This window comes from Nerophis lumbriciformis, linkage group LG18 (genome assembly GCF_033978685.3).
Source record: "Nerophis lumbriciformis linkage group LG18, RoL_Nlum_v2.1, whole genome shotgun sequence".
NCBI lineage: Eukaryota > Metazoa > Chordata > Actinopteri > Syngnathiformes > Syngnathidae > Nerophis > Nerophis lumbriciformis.
The window spans coordinates 29,332,314-29,347,352 of NC_084565.2; the positions used below are offsets into that span (position 1 = coordinate 29,332,314).

A 15,039-nucleotide genomic window follows, 5' to 3' on the forward strand; every position below is an offset into this window, starting at 1 on the left:
TTCCGTACAATTGACCACTAAATGGTAACACCCCAATAAGTTTTTCAACTTGTTTAAGTCAGGTCATGTGACCCCTGGCTCTGTTTGATTGGTCCAACGTCACCAGTGACTGCATCTGATTGGTGGAACGAAGTGAAACGTCACCAGTAAGGCAGGCACTTTGAAGGTCTGTCTGACAGACCAAAACAAACAAAGCGTGCATTAACAGATCGATAAAAATTAGTAGCGAGTAGCGAGCTGAATGTAGATAAAAGTAGCGGAGTAAAAGTAGCGGAGTAAAAGTAGCGTTCCTTCTCTATAAATATACTTAAGTAAAAGTAAAAGTATGTTGCATTAAAACTACTCTTAGAAGTACAATTTATCCCAAAAGTTACTCAAGTAGATGTAACGGAGTAAATGTAGCGCGTTACTACCCACCTCTGGTTACTTCCACGACTGTATATGTTGGCATCGGTTGATATCGGTATCGGTAATTAAAGTTGGACAATATCGGAATATCGGATATCGGCAAAAAGGCCATTATCAGACATCCCTAATTTTAACATTTACAAACAGTTGAGAAATAATAATCAAAGTAAGTACAAAAACAGTACAAAACCGTACAAAACAGCGCCAGGGGGTTTAAATTCAAAGTAACTAAAATAGAATGCAAAATATATATATAACAAACAAAGTGTAGTAAAAAATGTTATGCAATGTCAACATCTGCATCGATGACGCCATCACTGCACTTCCACTCTCATCCAGCGGGGGCCAGCATGCTCCAATTTAAGGGTCCCAAATGAAATGACGCTTTGCAAAAAAAAAAATCCATTCTTTTCCCCCCCTTGCAGATTTGTTTGTGTGTGCAAAGAATTGGCAAGGTCTCTTCTGAAGTTTGCGCAAGAATATCAGTCCGTAGTTGAAGTTGACAAGAAAAAGCAAGAGACTTGAGTGCAGTGTGAGGACGCGGACGTGGTCAGTCGGCGTGTCCAGAGCCTCAGGAGCGTGACGGACGGCTGGGCAGTCCTATGATACCTCCCAAACACTCCTTTTTTCCCCCTTTTTTTCTTTTTTAAATCACACCAAAACAACAACGCTCGGCTAACTTTTACACCGAAGAAGTCCGAAGAGCCCTCCGAGATGTCCGTGGCAGGCTTGAAGAAGCAGTTTTATAAAGCCAGTCAGGTTTGTCAAACTTTTCTCGCCCGTGGCTAGCATGCTAGCTTCGCTTAGCATCGGAGCTAACGCTACTTTTCGAATGCTAACAAACCGTTAGCCTAGCGAACGATGACATAAGCTAATAGCAGCGAATCTTGACATTTTACTCTTTTTACCCGAGCTAATCCTTACTAAAGTGGAGTTGTTGCCGTTATAGATAGTTATAGTAATGTGCGGTGTTTGAATGTAAACCTACTTTTTACTGCTAATTATAAACCTCCAGGTTGTACAATGTAAGCAACTTTATGGAAGTATTTTAGTATCTCCTCTTCTTTGAGCTGAATACTTGCTGACCTCCTTTTCCACCAGTTGTGTCCAGCTGTGTTGTGTTTAGGGCCTCTTTTTTATAACAGGAGGTTGAATGGGATCCCCCACTGATTGGAAATGCAAAAAACACAAATTTGATGAGTTTGACTCTTTTTCCCCTACTCAAGAATGTCTTAGCCGCCCCTGCTGATGTCAGCAGGAAAGGCATGTGTTTAGCAGTGTCTTGCCAGGCATAGACACTGCTAAAACAGCTAAAATATCTCCGCCATACCTTCATAGTTTGATTCCAAATTTTTGGGGATTATGCAAATCCCAAATACACGTAAGATAAGTTAGTTTTGCATATTAGGACTCCTTAAAAGAAATACACTAGGCGGTTAACTACAGCCACATATTGCTTATTTGACCTGGAGACTATGTTATTTTATTTTGTAGACCACACACTAGGGAGGGTGTTATGGCCTAAAATCTGTATTGTGCTATATTTTGCAGCCTCCTTCGATAACCTTTTATGTCACGATATATTATTTTGTATGTAAATCACGACCCCGAAGGGAATAAGCGGTAAAAAATGGATGGATGGATGGATGGATGGATGATGATGAAAGCATTTCGAAATGGGTTACAAAGACTGTTAAAAATGGTTAAAAATACTGATAGACATACATAAATAATTACATTTTTTATCACAATTATAATCAAGACAAAAACACAGAATGGCTTTGTAACAATAACATTATCAATTTTTCTTTTTTAAATGATTTCATACTATTGGCTCTGATTTAAATCCGTTGGATTTTGCCCTTAAGGTTTCTGTGTCCAGGGATGCAAAATGTAAAAAACACAATTTTGATGAGTTTGACTGTTTTTCCCCTACCCAAGAATTTGTTCACCGCTCCTGCTGATGTCATCAGGAAAGGCTTGTATCTGTCTCGGATTCTTGTCAGGCATAGACACTGCTAAAACGGCTAAAATATGTCCGCCATACCTTCATGGTTTGATTCCGACTTTTTGAGAAATGACTGGTACCTATAGGTAAGATAAGTTAGTTTTGCATATTAGGACTCCTTAAAAAAATACACTAGGAGGTTACCTACAGCCACATATTGTTTATTTGACCTGGTGCTGATTAGAGACTGTTATTTTATTTTGTAGACCACACACCAGGGAGGGTGATATGGCCTAAAATCTGTATTGTGCTATATTTTGCAGCCTCCTTCGATAACCTTTTATGTCACGATATATCATTTTGTATGTAAATGATGATGAAAGCATTTCGAAATGGGTTACAAAGACTGTTAAAAATGGTTAAAAATACTGATAGTCATACTTAAAATTTTCAAAACCACTGAATAATTAACATTTTTTAATCACAATTATCAGACAAAAACATAGAATGGCTTTGTGACAATAACATTATCACACACACACAAAAAAAAAAATATATATATATATATATATATATATATATATATATATATATATATATTTTATACTATTGGCTCTGATTGAAATCTGTTGGATTTTGCCCTTAAGGTCCTCCTGTGCCCAGGGATGCAAAATGCAAAAAAACACAATTTTGATGAGTTTGACTGTTTTTCCCCTACTCAAGAATTTCTTTGCCGCCCCTGCTAATGTGTGTGACAATCACTGGTACTTTAACTTTAAGCAGGAAAGGCTTGTGTCTGACTCGGATTCTTGCCAGGCATAGACACTGCTAAAACTGCAAAAATATATTGTTTATTTGACCTGGTGCTGATTCAAGACTGTTATTTTCTTTTGTAGACCACACACTGGGATGGGTGATATGGCCTGTATTGTGCTATATTTTGCAGCCTCCTTCGATAACCTTTTATGTCACGATATATTATTTTGTATGTAAATTTTATATATATATATATATATATATATATAAAGGTTTATTTGAAATAGGGACAGATACAGAAACATAGATATCTGAAACAGTTATCCAATGTATGCATCATAGTGTTTGTAGCCAAAGCTAATTTACAACACTTGTCCCCAACAACAACAACACGGATCTAACATCATTAAAATAGGAAATAAAAAGAATAAGGCAAAGAGGAGTCGATAATAATGATAATAGTAATAATACAGACAAAGTGCAAACTAGATAAAAGCCAATAATAATAATAACACAGACAAAGTACTGACTAGATAAAAACCAATTAGTAAAAGTTAGTATAAACTAAACATGGGAACACGATTATTGCTCAACTAGCCACAATTTTGTTTGTTTTTTGAAATGACAAGTGCAGGTATACTTTTCAAAGTGTCAGGTAGAGAGTTCCATAGCTGTGGTCCTTTTATTGAAAAGGCAGTCTGGGCAAAAGATGTTCTATGGAATGGAACGCAACAGTTGCCTTTTGACGTTGCTCGGGTGGTAGATCTGGTACCACTTTGCAGTCTTGTAATTGCCTTGCAGAGCAATTGGGGAGCAGAGTTATCCAAGCATTTATAAACCAGTTTGACTGTTTAACAAAATAAAATTGGCAAAACTTAAAATATTGTATTTGGTTATAAAGACACTCAATGGTCTTGATTGATGACTGGTGTGCCTGGGACCATGTAGTTAAGCCATAAGATATGTGTGAAAGAATCATTGAATTCATAAAAGTAAAAGCACAGCTGAGAGTTAAGCAGTTTTTTATAATCTTAAAACAGCCTAGGTTTGCCTTCAGGGTTTTACACATTTTCTTAATGTGATGATGAAAACGTTTTGAAATGGGTTAGAAAGACTTTAAAAACGGTTAAAAATACTGATAGTCATACTTAACATTTTCAAAACCACTGAATAATAATTTTTTTTATCACAATTATTATCAAGACAAAAACACAGAATGACTTTGTGACAATAACATTACACCTTTTTCTTTTTTAAATGATTTCATACTATTGGCTCTCATTTAAATCCGTTGGATTTTGCCCTTAAAGTCCTCCTGTGTCCAGGGATGCAAAATGCAAAAAACACAATTTTGATTAGTTTGACGGTTTTTCCCCTACTCAAGAATTTGTTCGCCGCCCCTGCTAATGTAAGCAGGAAAGGCTTGTGTCTGACTCGGATTCTTGCCAGGCATAGACACTGATCATCGAAAAAGCAGAATAGCTGCAAAACTGATATAGATGCGTATACAGATGTGCACACGACTTATTTCCTGTGGGCTGCCTTTGTTTTTCCCCTCAATAACAGTTGACACAGCTTAGATTTCTCCTCACTGGGGGCAAACAGGAAGTTAGGGTGGATATCAGCGTCCAACAGTGCACACATCCGTGTTTATCTCCCACTCTCTCTTAGCCTGCTTCCTTTTGTAAATGATCACCTCGTTTAATGGTTCTCAAACTTTTTTCACCAGGTACCACCTCAGAAAATCCCCACTTACCACCATAATGTCCACCATTAAAATACAGTAGAGTATTAGGCCTAAGTAGTCATTAAAAACAAGGCAGAGATCTTATTTAACAAGTATTCAGTTCAGTTTCAGTTTGTTTTATTTCGAACATGCATACGATACAATGTGATGCATCACACAATTCCAGCTGTTTCATTACATCATGTCCGAAAAGGAGTAGGAAGAAGAAGAGCTTATGTAATCCTACCCCTTTTCATACCATAGCAATTTTATCCAATTTCCTTGTTCTCTGTAACATAAGAGAAACAAATAAATAATATACCATAGTAAGCAAACAAATATTAAATACATAAATAATATTTGTCTCAATAAAAACAAATTAAAAAAAGGGGGGGAAAAGGGTTCAAGATGTTCATCATAATTCTTGTTCTGTGTACCGTATTTTCCGCACTATAAGCCGCCCCGGGTTATTAGCCGCACCTTCAATGAATGTCATATTTCAAAACTTTGTCCACCTATAAGCCGCCCCGGGTTATAAGCCGCGCCTACGCTGCGCTAAAGGGAATGTCAAAAAAACAGTCAGATAGGTCAGTCAAACTTTAATAATATATTACAAACCAGCGTTCTAACAACTCTGTTCACCCCCAAAATGTAATGTGCAAATGTGCAATCACAAAAATAGTAACACTCAAATTACTGCAGAGCAATAGCAACATCAATAACTCAACTTTGCTCGAACGTTAATGTCACACAACACACAAAATAAACATTTAAAGCTCACTTTCTGAAATTATTCCTCATCCATAAATCCCTCGAATTCTTCTTCAGTGTCTGAATTAAAAAGTTGGGCGAATACGGCATCCAAAATGGCCGGCTCCGTCTCGTCGAAGGTCATCTTGTTGCTTTCTCTACCTACGCACCATTTATGTTCACTTCTCTCGTTGCTGCTCTATTTCCGTGTTCTACTGCGTGACTTATTGCCTTGAGTTTGAATTCTGCGTTGTACGCGTGTCTCTTAATAGGAGCCATTTTGTGGTCTTTACAGATGTAAACACACAAATGAAATGAAACGTAATATCCGCGCGCTTCTTCTTCTATGGGGGCGGGTGGTTGCTTACAGTAGAAGAAGAAGCGCTTCCTCTTCTATGGGGGCGGGTGCTTACCTTGGCGGTTGCTTACCGTAGAAGAAGAAGCGCTTCCTCTTCTACGGGGAAAAAAGATGGCGGCTGTTTACCGTAGTTGCGAGACCTAAACTTTATGAAAATGAATCTTAATATTAATCCATATATAAAGCGCACCGGGTTATAAGCCGCACTGTCAGCTTTTGAGAAAATTTGTGGTTTTTAGGTGCGGCTAATAGTGCGGAAAATACGGTACTTTGTGAACACTTGTAGTTTGAACAGTCTTAAACTGAATCATATTGGTGCTTTGTTTGATTTCTTTGGTTAATCCGTTCAATAATTTAATTCCACATACAGATATGCTAAATGTTTTAAGTCTTGTACGAGCATACAAATGTTTTGAATTTGATTTTTCTCTAAGGTTATATTTCTCCTCTTTTGTTGAGAGGAATTGGTGTACATTCTTGGGTAGCAGGTTATAGTTTGCTTTGTACATAATTTTAGCTGTTTGCAAATGCACCAAATCGTTGAATTTCAATAATTGTGATTCAATAAATAAAGGGTTTGTATGTTCTCTATATCCAACATTATGTATTATTCTAATTGAATAAGCTTTAGGAAATGGATGGATGGATGGATCTTTTTTGTAACACAGTTAGTGAATGAAGCGCACATTTGTAGTTCCTCCCCCATATTTCTACACAAAATATATTTAAAATTTTTGGTTACTGTAACACACACTGCACAAACCTCAACAATGAAACGTTATATACAGTACATACTTACAGACTTCTTTGGCGTACGACGCTAAAACATAAACGTTACTCTGACACGGAGAAAACTTTTTTTTTTAAATAAACACGACATGCTTGTAATGCTTTCTTGGGGTAACTCCTTTTAGTTGACCTTGTACCAGTCAATCTGTACCGGTACTTTTCAGAGGCGGTATAGTAGCGAATATGATTCATTAGTATCGCGGTACTATACTGATACCGGTACACCGTACAACCCTAGTGCATACAGAGGTAGATCAAGCTAACTACTGGATACTGACCACTTGTTGTGCTACTTCAAATCTAGCTGCTTTACTACTTAACATGTAGTGGTGGTTCTTTGGTCAAAATGTTGCATAGACTAGGTTTTACTGACCATCTTTAAGCTGCTTTATGACTTTCTTCAGGAAGCGCCGTGTTGTGGGCGGTCTTATTTACATGCCTCCACTTCGAGTACGTCTTCTCCCCGTCAGGCATGTGGAAGATTTTAACGCTTCGATATGGAGTCTACTGACAGATGCAAGTTTGAACTATACACTAATTTGTAGAGATGTCCGATAATGTTTTTTTTGCCGATATCCGATATTCCGATATTGTCCAACTTTTAATTAGCGATTCCGATATCAACCGATACCGATATATACAGTCGTGGAATTAACACATTATTATGCCTAATTTTGCTGTGATGCCCCGCTGGATGCATTAAACAATTTAACAAGGTTTTCCAAAATAAATCAACTCAAGTTCTGGAAAAAAATGCCAACATGGCCCTGCCATATTTATTATTGAAGTCACAAAGTGCATTATTTTTTGTAACATGCCTCAAAACAGCAGCTTGGAATTTGGGACATGCTCTCCCTGAGAGAGCATAAGGAGGTTGGGGGGCGGCGGGGTTGAGTTGGGAGGTAGCGGGGGGTGTATATTGTAGCGTCCCGGAAGAGTTAGTGCTGCAAGGGGTTCTGGGTATTTGTTCTGTTGTGTTTATGTTGTGTTACGGTGCGGATGTTCTCCCGAAATGGGTTTGTCATTCTTGTTTGGTGTGGGTTCACAGTGTGGCGCATATTTGTAACAGTGTCAAAGTTGTTTATACGGCCACCCTCAGTGTGACCTGTATGGCTGTTGACCAAGTATGAAATGCATTCACTTGTGTGTGTGAAAAGCCGTAGATATTATGTGATTGGGCCGACACGCAAAGGCAGTGCCTTTAAGGTTCGCCCACAATATTGTTGTCTGGGTGGAAATCGGGAGAAATTCGCGAGAATGGTTGCCCTATCACACTTGGGAAAGTTGTCACAAATTGGGCGAATTCCAAATGGCTCGTTCGGGGGAAGTGTGAAAGTAGGCAAGATTGTTTTATAAATATCTCCGCCATACCTTCGTAGTTTGATTTCAAATTTTTGGGAATTATGCAAATCACGAATACGGGTACCAATAGGTAATATAAGTTAGTTTTGCATAATAGGACTCCTTAAAAAATACACTAGGAGGTTGCCTACAGCCACATATTGTTTATCTGACCTGGTGCTGATTAGAGACAGTTATTTTATTTTGTAGACCACACACTAGAGATGGGTGATATGGCCTAAAATCTGTATTGTACTATATTTTGCAGCCTCCTTCGATAACCTTTTACATCACAATATAGTATTTTGTATGTAAATGATGATGAAAGCATTTCGAAATGGGTTACAAAGACTGTTAAAATGGTTATAAATACCGATAGTCATACTTAAAATTTTCAAAACCACTGAATAATAAAAAAAATTCTCACAATTATAATCAGACAAAAAAACAGAATGGCTTCGTGACAATAACATACTTTTTTTTTTAAATGATTGTATACTGTTAGCTCTGATTTAAATCCTTTGGATTTTGCCCTTAAAGTCCTCCTGTGTCCAGGGACTTATTTTCAGAGTTTGGAAACGATAACAGAAACGACAAAAAATAATATTTTATGATAATAATAAAATATTGATCTAATCACTGTAATATCGACTATAAACTGATACTATAATTAGTATCATTACTGTCACTTTGTATCGATCTGCCCACATTTGCCCACCTTTGATTCTCATATCTTAGTGTAGCGTCCTACAGTTTGCAGTGTAGCATGTTTACCTATTCCTTGTCCTCCAATGATAACGATACTTGGAAGGAACTTGGTGTATTTTCCATGTGTTATCAACATGCATTATCACGGCATAATGATAGTATTCAACGCTCTATTTAATATCATTTATATCGTATATTACATTATATACTATATTATATATTATATTATACAACCCTACTACTCGGGGTGAACAGGTTACCGGTAATTGGAGCACAGTAATTTGTCGGGATATAAAGGTATCAAATTCTCATGGTACAATATTATCACGGTATTCAGGCCATGGTATGATATTATTGTGGTATATGTTAAAAAAAATGATGCCATGATGTGTAAAATGAAGTGGCAGGAATGCTTAGGATAAACACGCTTACTGTTTTTGAACACAAATATAATTCTGAATTGTTGTAATCATATTTATTACTACAAACGTGTATTTTTAATTGCAAATAATTGTGCTGTTTCAAGCAAATATATACAAAAAATGTCTTTAAGGTGACAATGTAAACATCCACCAATGTTTAGCTTAGTTGGCTTCAAATATATTCAAAATACCGTTATAGCTCAAGACTAATTTGTGATTTTTTTTCCTCCTTGCCACCAACATAGGTCTTTCTCATACATTCGTTTGTTTGCCCCAGCCAGCCACGAATAGATTTGTAATAACACAATTAGATTTGCAGCTACCTGGTACGCTCGCTTATAAACGCATTATAATGGGACTGTCTGTTTTTGTAGCTTGTCATTAACAACTATTGTAACTCTGTTTTAGCGCTGCAGCTATCGAATATTTTAGTAATGGAGTATTCTATCAAATATCCCAATCGATTAATCGAATAAATGATATTTTTGCTTTAAAAAAAAAAAAAAATATATATATATATATATATATATATATATATATATATATATATATATATATATATATATATATATATATATATACCGTATTTTCCGCACTATAAGGCGCACCGGATTATTAGCCGCGCCTACGCTGCGCTAAAGGGAATGTCAAAAAAACAGTCAGATAGGTCAGTCAAACTTTAATAATATATTAAAAACCAGCGTTCTAACAACTCTGTTCACTCCCAAAATGTACGCAAATGTGCAATCACAAACATAGTAAAATTCAAAATAGTGCAGAGCAATAGCAACATAATGTTGCTCGAACGTTAATGTCACAACACACAAAATAAACATAGCGCTCACTTTCTGAAGTTATTCTTCATTCGTAAATCCTTCGTCTTCGGTGTCCGAAGTGAAAAGTTGTGCAAATTTACGATCCACTGGCAGATGTTGGCGTCGTCTGGCGCTGCCTCCTCGTCTTAGTGAAGGTGTGTTCGCCTTCTGTCTTCCATTGTTCCCACGCAGTTAGTAGTCTAGCTTCGAATGCCCTGTTGACACCAATATCTAGCGGCTGGAGGTCTTTTGTCAATCCACCCGGAATGACGGCGAGTATTGAATTAAGCGCGTAAGCGTGTCTCTCAATGTGCTGTTATGAGCTAGCAAATATAACAACTACACTACCCAGCATGTAACGATAGTTACGAGCATGCGCGGTAGCCCTGAGAAGTTCCCACGCAGTTAGCAGTCTAGCTTCGAATGCCCTGTTGACACCAATATCTAGCGGCTGGAGGTCTTTTGTCAATCCACCCGGAATGACGGCGAGTATTGAATTAAGCGCGTAAGCGTGTCTCTCAATGTGCTGTTATGAGCTAGCAAATATAACAACTACACTACCCAGCATGCAACGATAGTTACGAGCATGCGCGGTAGCCCTGAGAAGTTCCCACGCAGTTAGCAGTCTAGCTTCGAATGCCCTGTTGACACCAATATCTAGCGGCTGGAGGTCTTTTGTCAATCCACCCGGAATGACGGCGAGTATTGAATTAAGCGCGTAAGCGTGTCTCTCAATGTGCTGTTATGAGCTAGCAAATATAACAACTACACTACCCAGCATGCAACGATAGTTACGAGCATGCGCGGTAGCCCTGAGAAGCGATGTTGTATGCTGGGAGTTCGAATGTGGTTATGAGCACGCTGTGAGAAAACGTTGAGAACTCAGTTAACACGCCTCGTCTGCATTATTTATAATTAGACAGACAACACACTTAATAGGAGCCATTTTGGGGTCTTTACATAAACACACAAATGGAAATGAAACGTCACATATCCCAGCATGCACCGCGCGCTTCTTCTACGGGGAAAAAAGATGGCGGCTGTTTACCGTAGTTGCGAGACCTAAACTTTATGAAAATGAATCTTAATATTTATCCATATATAAAGCGCACCGGGTTATAAGGCGCACTGTCAGCTTTTGAGAAAGTTTGTGGTTTTTAGGTGCGCCTTATAGTGCGGAAAATACGGTATATATATATATTTTTTTTTTTTAAATTTATTTATTTATTTATTTTTTTAAATTTTATTTATTTATTTATTTTTAATCCTGTCCAGCTTCTCAGGCAAATCATATTGTTGATGTAGATGTCCATATCGGCTGTACAAATTTACTTTACAAAAGAGAAGTGTGGGATACTTCTCTTGTTGCCTTATTTGTAGTTTGACTTTATTAAATGGATTTATGTTATTATTTGGTGCAGCCGGGCCAGAGCAATATTTTTGTTTAATTATACATGTTAAGATGTGCCCTCAATTATGGCGTTTGGCCTAATTGTCTTTTATGTCCTAAACGCCTGTTTTCATTATTGAAGGCTGACACCAATTGTGCCAATTTGTGTGTGCTAATAAAAACAGGTGCGCTCACAGCCCTATGTGCTGTGAGCGCACAAGTATGCGTCTGCGTGTGGACAAGAGGCCTAAACGCAGAGATAAGTATGCGTTTATCAAGTATCTGTGTTCGTGAAGACATTAATTAACAAGGCAAAATGCTGTAAAAAAAACTTAACACCTCGATTCAGCGAAAATTGTTCGAATATATGTTGTTACTCTAGTTACTCGGGTAATCGTTTCAGCTCTACTCTGTTTCTTAACACACCTCGCCGGGTGTGCTCGAGAATAAGAAGACATAGCAGGAACAGGCATCAGCACCGGAACCTTGTTATATTTAGCGAGTATTCAGAACCCTTTTCAATATATCATAGCGGAGATCATCACATTTGATAGATGGAAACTAGTTAGCTTTGCGGATAAGCCATCAATGATTGGTGACCTTAAAAGAGGCCTGTATGAATATGGGAAACCACCATTTGGCGTTCCAAATGTGGCTCCTGACCCCATTGGACACACCGATCGAGATTTGTCTTTTTCAAAAAAGTGATTAGCAACAAGTGTGCCGTCTTTTGTGGTCTCATTCGGTATGTGTCCATGCACTAGAGATGCGCGGATAGGCAATTATTTCATCCGCAACCGCGTCAGAAAGTCGTCAACCATCCGCCATCCACCCGATGTAACGTTTGATCAGAACTGCACCCGCCCACCATCCGCCCGTTGTTATATATCTAATATTAATAAAAAAATAAAAAAAAGGGTGAAAACTACTTGAATTGCACCTTGTGCAGACAAGATTTTTCGATCGGACACGGAGGAATTAGCGATGTAAAAGACCACGTTGGGACAAAAAAACACAAGTCTAATGCCGTTGCTAGCGATACAAGTGGAAAACTTTCAACGTTTTTCGTCGCCCAAACAGATTCTTTGGATGTGATGAATGCCGAAGTTTTATTTACGGAGGCAATAATTTAACATGGACTTCCAATCGCACTGGCTGATCACATGGGACAGTTAATAATGTAATGCAACCTTTAAAAATCATTACGCGGTGATCGCGATCCCAAAAATAAACTTTTCTTGCATGATAATGTCCAGAAAAATTCGCTTTATATTACTATAGAGTCCTTTTAACGAATGAGTTTGATGGTTTATCACAAACCTTAAATGAAAGAAGTCCTTTGTTCTCCTGCACCATGCATGCGCAATCCTGTCGGCTGTATTTCACAGCACGACATACTGTAAAAAGTGTTTATACTATTTATACTTTCAATTAACAAATTGAAGTCTTGTGAAAGGTTGACAGGATAACTGGCATTAACTGTCAAAATAATTTCAAACTATTGAAGTTAGCTTACAGAATAAACATGTCAATCAACCCATATGATTTTTGCTGTAATATTTTTATTTTGAAAAGTCACTGTGACTGATAGAAAAGTGATGGTTTTAGCAACATTTTAACCTGTCTGAATGCTAATAGTCATTTTGCGTCGGGGGGCGAAGCCCTGAACCCTCCACCAGGACTTTGTCCTGGACCTACCGGGGCCTGCGGCCCTTGGACCCTGGCTACTAGGTTTTTCTGATTTAAAAGTTGTCAGGTATGGTGAGGTTATAAAGCTTTTGCCTGTTAAAGAAAGGAGACTGATCCAATGCACAGACATTCGCGTGCCACGCTGTCACGACCCAGACGCACACCAGTGCGCAATCATATGGGAGCCGCTCTGAGCGCACCTCCAAGCGCGTCTCGCTGCCGGCGACGGCCAGATATGGGCCCAGGCTCCAGCGCCATCCATTTTCAGGGCTAGTTGATTCGGCAGGTGGGTTGTTACACACTCCTTAGCGGGTTCCAACTTCCATGGCCACCGTCCTGCTCTCTATATCAACCAGGGTGAGCCCCACCCCTTTCATGAGCGCACTACGCGCGGAGTGACCCCTGTTACGCGCCCCCGGCAACAGGGGTGGCAAGCAGGTAAGCTGCGCGGGCGGAGCGCGCGGAGTGACCCATGTTACGAGCCCCCGGCCACGGGGGTGGCGGGCAGGTAAGCTGCTTACCTGCTGCGCGTGACGCCGGCCGCGGCGAAAGCGGACGAGGCGGGGTGTCGGTGCGGTGGGCGCGGTAGTGACCCTGGACGTGCGTCGGGCCCTTCTCGCGGATCGCCTCAGCTACGGCTCCCGGTGGGGCCCTATCGGGGGAAGGGGCCTCGGTCCCGGACCCCGGCGAGGCGTCCCTTCTCCGCTCCGTAAAAGTGTCCATCTCTTTTCTTTTTTTTTCTTCTGTTGTGGCATATGCAGCAGGTGCCTGCTCGTTTTTCGTATGTGGGTAACAACATTTAACTATGTATATATATTTCCGAATTGGTTTAACTGCCACCCGCAAAAAAAAAAAAAATTAATCCGCCCGACCCGACCCGCGAGCGGATAAAATCTTAGTTTTTTTAATTTCATCCGCCCGATCCGCGGATAATCCGCGGACTCCGCGGTTGTGTCCGCAAACCGCGCATCTCTACCATGCACTAAATTTCTCCGATTACTCAAATAGTTAGACTCTAAATAAGCCTCCTACAACCCATGGATTGTGTTTGGTTTTTTAAAAAGTAGGACTAACACACCTGTATTACGCGGTGGAAACCAGATCTCGAGGGGGGGTGTGTGCGGCCGAAGAGGACCCTTCATATCGCGCATTCGCCAGTCTCAACGCAGATAAACAATAAGCAATAAAAACGTAGCAATAATTGTAATGAAGAGGAGACTGTTTATTTGCTAAACACATTAAAAGAACAGAATATTTTAAAGTGCATCGATAGTAGAAAAAATTAAACTGAGATTTATTTAAGATGGTAGTTTAGGAAATGGAAAATGCGACTTTGAATAAAATAAGTCCGAATGCTTAATGAGATGAAAGATAATAAAGCGTATACGAACCTCATATCAGTCGGGGCACGAACAGGCTTTTTCTTAGGATTTCAAAGTCCTTCCATCAATCCACAGATTATTTTGAGTGAACTTTACATGATTTTCATCCGAAAATTCCTTCGAAAAAACGCTGCCCTCGCCTTTCTTTGCCTCCGACCCGATACATTCTTGGTAGTAGCTTCCTGCCTGTAGCACAATCCAAGATCATTTCTTGATGCTGTCTGCTATTTAACTACATACTTGTAATCTGTGCCAATATTACAGCGGACATCAGTTAAAACAACGTCCTATGATGTCCTAGTGTGACGTCATAGGTCAACTGTAAAAGTAATTCAGTTATCCGCGTTAAAATGAAATAAGTGCCCCCCAGTGTACGGAGGCACATAACTTTTGACTAATAGTCGCATTTGAGAGTGTGCATGGACACTTGGACTTCACGCGTAGGTGTGAAAATATTAAAAAAACAGAACTATTTGAGAAATCAGACTAATTTAGTGCATGGAAACATAGTGACTGGCCACGTTTGGTGACTAACATGAAAGCACATATTGCTCTTC

The 15,039-nt window shown here is 39.2% G+C and overlaps 1 protein-coding gene across 1 annotated transcript in view; it reads left to right on the forward strand.

Moving 5' to 3' along the window:
* The first annotated feature begins 815 nt into the window (after window positions 1-815).
* sh3gl1b (SH3-domain GRB2-like 1b) overlaps window positions 816-15,039 on the forward strand; it is a 33,791-nt gene continuing 19,567 nt past the window's right edge. The window contains exon 1 of the mRNA XM_061977971.2: window positions 816-1,167. Coding sequence (XP_061833955.1) covers window positions 1,123-1,167 — 45 coding nt within the window. The 5' untranslated portion in view covers window positions 816-1,122. The remainder of the gene's footprint in view (window positions 1,168-15,039) is intronic.